At 45.2% G+C, this 9,839-nt stretch overlaps 1 protein-coding gene across 1 annotated transcript in view; it reads right to left on the bottom strand.

Moving 5' to 3' along the window:
- Positions 1-3,475: 3,475 nt before the first annotated feature.
- ZFP64 (ZFP64 zinc finger protein) overlaps positions 3,476-9,839 on the bottom strand; it is a gene marked incomplete at its 5' end in the record, with an annotated part of 28,459 nt that continues 22,095 nt past the window's right edge. Inside the window, one exon of the mRNA XM_006773648.1 lies at positions 3,476-4,785. Within this exon, the coding sequence (XP_006773711.1) occupies positions 3,503-4,785 (1,283 nt within the window). The remainder of the gene's footprint in view (positions 4,786-9,839) is intronic.

Here is a 9,839-nt window from a genome sequence, read left to right as displayed (position 1 = left end):
CTTTCCCTAAGTTCATATATCACATTGATGCAATTCTAATAAAAATCCTCAATGGGTATTCTTTTTCTGGATGGGGGGAGGTACTGGACAAGTGACAGTTAATCTAGAAGTATGAATACCTAAGAATTGCTAAGAAAATTTTGGAAAAGAATATCTACAGAGTCTTTGTAAATCCAAAAGCTATTAAGGTTTACCTTAATGCAAACATAATCAAATATGTGATGTTGGCAAACCAGAGAAGATATGAAGATCAATGGGACAAAATAGAGATTCCAGAAATAGATCCAAGTACATTTGGGTACTTCATCTAAAGGTGAAATTAAGATTTCCGTCCCAAGGGCAACCAACCTCCTACATCAAAAGTGTATAGATATGAATCCTGGCAGCAGCAAGGTGCTAACTAAGCCAAACAATAACAATATTCCAGAAACATCTCGGGAGGGAGGGCCTTCATAGGAAAGACAAGAGCCACAAATTAAGCAGAAGAATCGACTGCATAAAAGGATAGTCATTTTTATATGGGAACAACACCATAAGGAAAGTCAAAAGACAAAGCATGGGAGGGGAGAAAACTCAGCCATATCTGATGGACATGGGTTCGAATCCTTGAGTTCCCAACAATCCAAGGAAAAGAATGAGTGTGTAGGAGTTTAAAGGTCATAGGAGAGAAAAATGCAAATGATCAAACAGTCTATGTAGAAACAAATACAGATCGAAACACCAGCTGGTAAACGCACAAGGACTAGACGACTCATATCTCTCATCAGATTAGCAAGACTTCAAAGGCCGGAAAACACCCAGGGTTGGTGATAATTGGGCGCAGACCAGATAAGACTACCATTTTGAAATCTACACAGGTACAAACTATGGAAATGCACTGAAACTCCAAAAGTACAACCGAGTATGAGGAATTATGTAGGATGTTTTACTGTGGATATTGTCATGGCAAACAAAACAAAAAACAACCTAAATATCACGAAGAAGATGGTTGAGTAAAGCATGGTTTGGTCATAGCCTCATTTTTGCTTAAAAAATAAAGTTCGGGCCTGGCTGCAGTGGCTTCGTTGGTTGGGTGTTGGCGGGTGCAGCGAAAGATTGCCGGTTCGATACCCAGTCGGGGCACATTCGGAGGACAACCTATTGATGTTTCTCACATCGATGTTTCTCTCACCTCTCTTTCCTGCACCGAAAGTGAGTTGGTTTGATTTCCTCTCAGAGCACATGCTGGGGTTTTGGGCTTGTTGCTGGCTGAGGGGGCATGCAGGAGGCAGGCAATCCATGTCTTGCTATCACATTGATGTTTTTTTCTCTCTCTCCCCCTTTTTCTAAGAAAAGTCAATTACAAAAAAATAGTACATAGAAAGGAAATAGTATGACCAATTCAACATCAACTCTGTAATTGGAGTAGAAAACAGAGACATAAGCAGGGAAAAAAAGATCAGGAGAAACTTCATCAAAATGGTCCCAATGTTTACATCTGGATAGTAAGATTAGTAACTAATTTTTCTAGATAATGTTTCCCATACTTTCTGTATTTTTTAAAAAAATATGTTTATTTTATTGATTTTTAGAGAGGAAGGGAGATAGAAACATCAATCAGCTGCCTCCTGCATGCCCCCTACTGGGAACTGAGCCTGAAACTTGGTACATGGGCCAGTACTCAACCAACTGAGCCACACAGGCCAGACTCATACTTTCTATCTTGAATACACATTACATTTACAGTTGGGGGAAAAATCTTTGAAAGCTGAAAAAAAGGGGTACTCTGGGTAAAAAGATAGAAGTAAAAAAACCAGGTTCATGACAATGGAAGTTTCCCTGCTAAAATTCAATAGCTGAGCTTCCTCAAGCTGCACAAGCAATAATATTATTAAAATACTAACACTGGACGCTGCAAGCTTTTTCGATTTCTTATCAAACAATAATGAATCATTACTACCATTGCTGATATGAAACTAAAGAAATTCTGGCAAAGAAAACACAATGAATTATCAGCATTGTGTTCAAGTAAGGAGCAAAGAAAGAAAAGCCCAATTCAAACTCTGTATCTATTTCCAACGGACAAGCCTCAAGGTTTCCAGCTTTGCCATTTTGTTATTTCTTTAGTTTGCTTTATATCTTTTATGTAAAAGTAAGCTGATGTGCATGAGAACTTTAATAAGTTTGTGTATTAGGGAAGTAAAAGTGTGTAGTAAAAACTTTGATTTAAAAAAGTAAGTGTTCTTGTATTTTAAATATACTTCTCTCACAAGAATAACCTAACTCACAATCTTGCTGACATTCTGTGAGAGCATGCTTCATTCATTCAGTACTTACTAAGAGCCCATCATGAGTTGAAGATCATGCTAGAGGCTGGAAATTGAGATATTATGACCCCTAGTTCATGTATTTGGTTTAATCGTAGCTTGCTCTCTGGTGCCACCTACTGGTCAAACAGCATTTCCACTCAAATCACTTGAGGTACCAGAGATATTTGACTTTAAGACCAGTGGTTCTCAACCTTCCTAATGCCGCGACCCTTTAATACAGCTCCTCATGTTGTGGTGACCCCCGACCATAAAATTATTTTTGTTGCTACTTCATAACTGTAATTTTGCTACTATTATGAATTGTAATGTAAGTATATGAATATTTATACATACTGTATTTATACTATGCAGGATGTATTTTCATTGTTACAAATTGAACATAATTAAAGCATAGTGATTAATCACAAAAACAATATATAATTATATATGTGTTTTCCGATGGTCTTAGGTGACCCCTGTGAAAGGGTCGTTCGACCCCCAAAGGGGTCGCGAGCCACAGGTTGAGAACCGCTGGTTAAGACGTTTCTATAAAACTCATAAGCCAGGGCTACACACCTTTGCTTGTTCAAGTTCTCTTTAATGATATGCTCATTCACATCCCCTCAACCCCAAATCATACTGTGACTACAACATCAGTAACATTCAGTATATTTTAATCATGTGTCAATTTATTAGAAAATCATTCCCTTTTTGTTTTAGAACTAAACTTTTTTTTGGAGGGGGGTGTCAAAAACCCATGTAACATAATGTAGAAAACGGTCCTTCCTACCATAGATTTGTAGCCATGTATTCTGGGGGTATTTCAGAATGGCACGTGAGAGGCTGGGAAGTACCATCTACTCCACAAGTTTAATGAGATGGAGAAAACTTTTATTAGAGTTGGGAAATCAGGTTGGAGACAAATGCACTCACTACTCAATGCATTGAATTCCAAGCTCTAATCATAATTATCCCGGTAACACTGAAGATTCTACAACAGTGACAACACTGCGATTCAAGAGGAGGTCTCAAAGTTATTACAGCGTTAAAGATTGTAGTGGGCAGTATAAAATTACAATTTATTAGGGGTGTGTGTGTTTTCACAATAATGTTTTAAAACATAAAGGGCACACCTCTTGCAGAATTCTATGTAAGACTTGTCACATCCCCCCCTCCCCCTCTTTATGTAAGCTCCCCCTTCCTTCTTTTGTTTTTTAATCTGGTATGGAATCCGCTGGGCAGAGCAACGCTGGGTGGGCCCCTCCTTGAATGATAGAGTAAGTCTGCTTGGGTAAGTCCGGCTGGGAGGAGGAGAATATCGGTGGGGCCGTGGTGGCCACGGCGATGTTCTGGCCCCCATCGCTCACCACAGTCACCTCGGCCGTGCCCTCCTGAATCAGAGCGTTAAGGCCTTCAAAGTCGGTGCAGGTGATGCCGGAGCTGGTGATAAAAGTCTGGTTGCCAGCGCCTTCCTGGGGGCCGCCCGGGGCCGCGGGGATGAGAGTCTGGTGCAGAGTGGCTCCGTCCGTCTGGTCATGTGTGGTCAGCAGGACAGCGGGCTGGGTCATGGCACCCACCTCGCTGGGGCACCCCGAGGGCTGGGGAGGGGCGATGAGATTGACCTGGCGCAGGATCTGCAGCCGGCTGTTGGCGGGCAGCTCCTCTGGGTTCTGGGCCACCAAGGCCGACGGCACGATGTTCACGGCGGCCGCCGCCGCCTGGACGATGGTGTTTGTCTGGGGCACCTGATGGCCCACAATGATTTTGACTCTCCCCTCACTGAACGGGGGCACGGGGCTGGGCTGGAGGGGGACCTGGAGGTGCCCCACCGCGAGGGGCGCGGCGGCGGGCTGCTTGCTGGGGTCGATCTGAAACTGCAGGACGGTCACGTCCGAGTTCTTGTTCTCATTGTACTCACTGTGCTGCCTCTTGTGGCTGCGCAGCGAGTCCTCCCGCATGAAGGAGGCTTCGCAGATGTCACAGTGGAAAGTCTTCTTGGCGTCCAGCCTGGCCACCTGCCGGCTGCTCTGGCGGCCCGTGTCCTTCCGCTCCGAGGCCTCGCTCTTGACCTTGTCCGCGTGGAACTTCTTCATGTGCTTGCTCAGGTTGCTGGGCTGCTTGGTGTCGAAGCTGCAGTAATTGCACTTGAAGGGGCGGTCGGTGCAGTGGATGCGCTCGTGGATGCGCAGCGCCGCCTTGCTGGAGCAGGAGTAGCTGCACTCGGCGCACTTCTCGGGGTGCTCGGCCTGGTGCAGCCGGCTGTGCTTCCGCAGGGTGGCTTTGCTGTCCCCCAGGAAGTCGCAGTGCGGACACTTGAAGCTATTCCCGCTGTGCTTGATGCGGATGTGGGACTTGAGGTTTCCCTTCATGGTGCAGCGGACGTTGCAGAACTCGCACTTGAACGGCTTCTCCCCCGAGTGCACGATCATGTGCCTTTTCAAGTCCGAGCTGATTTTGAACTTGGCGCTACAGAGCCAGCACTGGAAGGGGGCGTCCCCTGTCAACACAAGGTGAGTTTCCATGAGAACAGGCAGGCAACAACCACAGCGGATCCCCCCGAAGCACACACCTTCCAACCGCAGCTCCCAGCAGCCCCTGGGAGAAAAAAAAAGGGGGTGGGGGTGGGGGGCTTCTCTTCTTTCCCCAAACCTAAGCCGCCACCACATGCGTGGTGCACCACCACCGTCTCCAAACCAGGAGAAAAACGGAGATTAGAAAGAGCTCTGTAATTGTCCCAAGTAAAATAAGATGTGTGCATATCCTTAGCATAGTCTTTGAAACAACCAAGCTATCGCGCCTACAGTTACTGGGACCGCTCTGGTTCGGGGTTGTGCCATTCTGCGTGATCCATGGATTGTGACCGAGTTACATGTTGTAACAGATTGCAGGACACACTTCGAACCAGTCAGCTCCGTGCTCACTCATCAGAATACGCTTTTTACCGTGATTCAAATGGCCAGCTTATACTTCAGGCAGGTTCTCATTAATAGAGATGTGTTTATCGCGCAAACTTTATCCCACACATTGCCAACTGCGTTCTTTGCTGGTGGAGTTATAAAATCCAGCCGCTTGACTTTCTACTCTTTAATTTTAAGTTCATGTTCGCTGAAAGATGAGCAGGGAAAGTGAAACGGCAAACATCTGAACGGCGTGATACTCCAAATGGATTTGGTCTGTGAGTGCCAAGTCCAGTGTACCTTAGGCACATTGGTGGCCCCGCCCATTTCAATTATTGTATAATTAGGCAAAACAGCAGCTAACATTCTTCAGGGTTGCTTCCGGGACGGCAGGCACTCTGCTGAACACTCCACAAGAATGGTCTCATCGGATGCTCCGACAGTCCCAGGAGGTAGGTACATTAGCAATATTATCATTCACACCATTGTACACATGAGGAGACTGAGGCCTAGAGAGACTACATACAGAACTTGTTCACAGTCACCCGGGAGCATGTAGCAGGGCCTGGACTCCCAGGCTGGTATGCTTAGATGCCAGGTAATCAACCATCAGTGCCTATGGCCAGTGTTCGCTGTCTTGGGCCATAGGCTCAATAGACTAAGCCTGTGTTCCTGCTTTTTGGTGTAAGGCCTAACACATCACCATGAGCTGCTTAATGCAGGCAATTAAAGACAACAGGGAGGGCCCTAGCCAGTTTGGCTCAGTGGATAGAGCGTCAGTCTGCGGACTGAAGGGTTCTGGGTTCGATTCTGGTCAAGGGCACATGCCTGGGATTGCGGGCTCAATCCCCAGTAGAGGGTATGCAGGGGGCAGCTAATCAATGCTTCTCTCTCATCATTGATGTTTCTATCTCTCTCCCTCTCCCTCTCTGAAATCAATAAAAAATAAAAATAAAAAATAGCCTTGGCTGTTTTGGCTCAGTGGATAGAGCGTCGGCCTGCAGACTGGAGCGTTCCAGGTTTGATTCCAGTCAGGGCACATGCCTGGGTTGCAGGCTCGATCCCCAGGAGGGGGCGTGCAGGAGGCAGCCGATCAATGATTCTCATCCATGTTTCTATCTCTCTCCCTTCCTCTCTGAAATCAATAATAAATAAATAAATAGATAGATAGATAGACAGATAAAAAGATGACAGGAAGGGGAAATAGCAAGCTTCAAGAAAATTGTGAAGCCCAAACCTAAAAAATGCTTTCTGTGTAACTAAATGCCACCAAGATCATGCACACTAAATTCTAGAATGGTAAGCTATGGCCAAGTTATGGTTCACAGCCTGGGTTTGTAAATAAAGTGGGTTTTTAAAAAAATACATTTTATTGATTTTAGAGAGGAAGGGAGAGGGAGAGAGAGATAGAAACATCAATGATGAGAATCATTGATTGGTTGCCTCCTGCACGCCCCCTACTGGGGATCGAGCCTGCAACCCAGGCATGTGCCCTTTGCCAGAATCGAACCTGGGACCCTTTAGTCTGCAGGCCGACGTTCTATCCATTGAGCCACACCAGGTAGGGCTATAAATAAAGTTTTATTGGTATGCAGCCACACCCATTAGTTTGTGTGTTGTTTATGGTCACTTGCAAGGCACAGGTGAGAGACTGTGATGGAGACTGTGTGGCCCACAAAGCCTAAAGTATTTACTATCTGGCCCTTTACAAAAAAGTTTGCTGACCCCCTTTTCATACCATCAACCCTTTTTTCCCAGTTCAGTGAAACCCATGGGCCCTTTCTCAGAATAATGCTTAAATATTCAAAGTAAACTGAAAATGAATAAGGATACAAAAGAAACCGATTACATTGAAGTAATTATTAAAAATTAAAAGAGCCGAAACCGGTTTGGCTCAGTGGATAGAGCGTCGGCCTGCGGACTGAAGGTCCCAGGTTTGATTCCGGTCAAGGGCATGTATCTTGGTTGCGGGCACATCCCCAGTGGGAGGTGTGCAGGAGGCAGCTGATCGATGTTTCTCTCTCATCGATGTTTCTAACTCTCTATCTCTCTCCCTTCCTCTCTGTAAAAAATTAATAAAATATATTAAAAAAATTAAAAGAAAAAAAAATCTGTGGTATGGCAATGTATGTGCTTACCAATGTATTAAAGAGTAAGGTCCAACAGCAGGTCCAGTGACTACAACCCTTTCTAGACAGAGAAGAGCACTGATGAAATTCTGATCTCCCGGCAGCCACTGGTGTGGGAAGACCTGTGGTTTCCACCGGCAACGAGTCCCGTGCACTGTGATCAGACTGGTTGCCAGTCGCTGTAACTGAAGGACGCACTGAATTTCAGTCCGGGCGAGTGAAAATGAAGATGTAAAGTCTTCCCACCCAACTTCATGGACTTCCTAAAGTCCACGCATGGCCCCGTGGGTGGAGGCGTCTGTGGTCTCAGAGGAAGACTCGCTGCTCCGGAATGTCTTACCGGGTTTTCGTTACATCCCTGCTGACATTAGTGACAATCTTTTTGCCTTTTTTTTTAAAGCATCAGCACTGGTGAAACCCAGAAAAGACAGATAACCAAATCTCACAGAGCTTAACAACACTTTTGACATGAAAGTCAAAGGTTTAAATCCCTTTGCCATCTTCTTCTTTATTCCCCTTTAACCATAGATTTATTTCTTAAATGAGGAATGCCCACTACCTCATCCTCAGTGGGGACTTAATGGGTGTTGTTGAATGAATAAATGACAGACACAGTTAAGTGGACAGATCTTTCTTGAGGTTAAGTTGCTCCTAAGATGACTGACAACGTAGTTGATCAAAGCGAAGGAAGGGTAAAACAAAATCCTATTACTTTTACAACTTGTAAAATGTTATAAGTGCCATCCCCAGAAGGAAAGTAGGGGAGGGCGGGGGTAAGGGGAAGAGATCAACCGAAGCACTTGTATACATGTATATAAGCCAAACCAATGGACATGGACAACAGGGGGATGGGAGCATGAGTGTGCGTAATATCAAGGGAAGTTGGGTGAAGGATAATTGGTAATTCTGTTCTATCTTTTGTGACTCTTGTAAATCGAAGTGTGTTCCAAAATAAAAAGTTATAAAATAAATTAATTTTGGGGGGAGGTTGGGGGTTAATGGGGGGGATGAGGACACATTTGTAATACCCTAACTAATAATAATAAAAGAAAAAAAAGTAAAAAAAAATGTTATAAGTGCCGTTGACTTAAAAAGAGGAAATGAAAACTCCATGGAGACATAAATGGAACACGTTCAAATTTTTAGATAATACACTTTTCCGGACCGAGTTAAAGAGGCTACAATAAATGCTAAGTTTATCCATGTAAATCAAAATGATTCTGAACCGTTTCCAAAAATGAATCCTTCAGCTCCTCTAACTTAGGTTGGGGAGATTTCTGAAGATTGGTTGGGCATTAGTTATGTCAACGTCTTAATGTGCTAAAGGCCACAAAAATGTCCCCCAAACTCCCACCTACCATTTCTCCCTGTAGCCATGGCCTCTGTCACATGTCATCAGGCATGCTCTCCTGACCGGGGCAGGATGACCTGCCATGACCTCAGACAACAGGACCCATCATGGCATCAGATTCAGCTGATGGTACGCTGCGCAGACCTGACACCGTAATGGCTTGAAATGGGCTTGTGCATTGGGATTTGCTCACTTGCACGTCTGTCATCCATTGCCGTGAGAAGGTAAGCCTGGGCTGGCCCTCTGGTCCCAGGAGGAGGAGGACAGGTGCGTGGAGCAGAGCTGGGGAGCCACGGTAAAGGCAGGGCACAGCCAGGCCACGGCCAGCTGAGTCTCCGACGGGGAAGTGGGCCGGCCAAGATCAGCAGAGCGGCCCAGCTGACACCAGCTGATCCCCAACGTGGGAACAGAAAAGGCATGTTGTTGCATCCACTGAGGTGTCGGGGTTGTTACACTGCATGGTTGTGATAATAGATAACGGATACAGATACCAGTATGGAGAAATGGAGCGCTGCCACAAGAGAAAACTAAGTTATGTAGCACTGGCTTTCGGATCGGTTGGCAGGCAGAGGCTGCCTGTACACTATGAAATGGCAAATATTTGGTAAAACTGTCGCCTGCGGTAACTTAAAAGATAGAATGCACACCTATTGAATGGTGGACTTGATCGAAGAGGTTAATTCTAAGCAAAACATCCAAAGTGTCTCACAAGCTGCACCTGATAAGCTATCACAAGAAAGAGACAAACACACAAAAAAACGTGGCCATTTTCTAAATGGACCTTAGAGAGAGAAAGTAGAAAATCAAAGATGCGCTGGGTTGAATAAAGATGCTCACCTTGCCTGGCCAGTGTGGCTCAGTGGTTGAGCACCGACCTGTGAACCAGAAGGTCACAGTTCGATTCCCAGTGAGGAAACATGCCCAGGATCCCCAGTGAAACACATGCACAGGTAGTGGGTTTGATCTCCAGTGGGGGGATGTGCAGGAGGCAGCTGATGAATGATTCTCTCTCATCATTGATGTTTCTATCTCTCTCTCTCTCTCCCTTTCTCTCTCAAATTAATAAAAAAATATTTTTAAAAAACCACAAAAAGATTATCATCTCCAGCCAGCAGAAGGTTTTCAAAGAAAACAAATGGTGGACAAAGATCCTGTCCAGGGAGTTGATCTCGAG

This window comes from Myotis davidii, unplaced genomic scaffold, assembly GCF_000327345.1.
Source record: "Myotis davidii unplaced genomic scaffold, ASM32734v1 scaffold27, whole genome shotgun sequence".
Classification (NCBI taxonomy): domain Eukaryota; kingdom Metazoa; phylum Chordata; class Mammalia; order Chiroptera; family Vespertilionidae; genus Myotis; species Myotis davidii.
The sequence above is the reverse complement of the archived record's forward strand: the minus strand, read 5'-3'. Positions and strand labels throughout refer to the sequence as shown.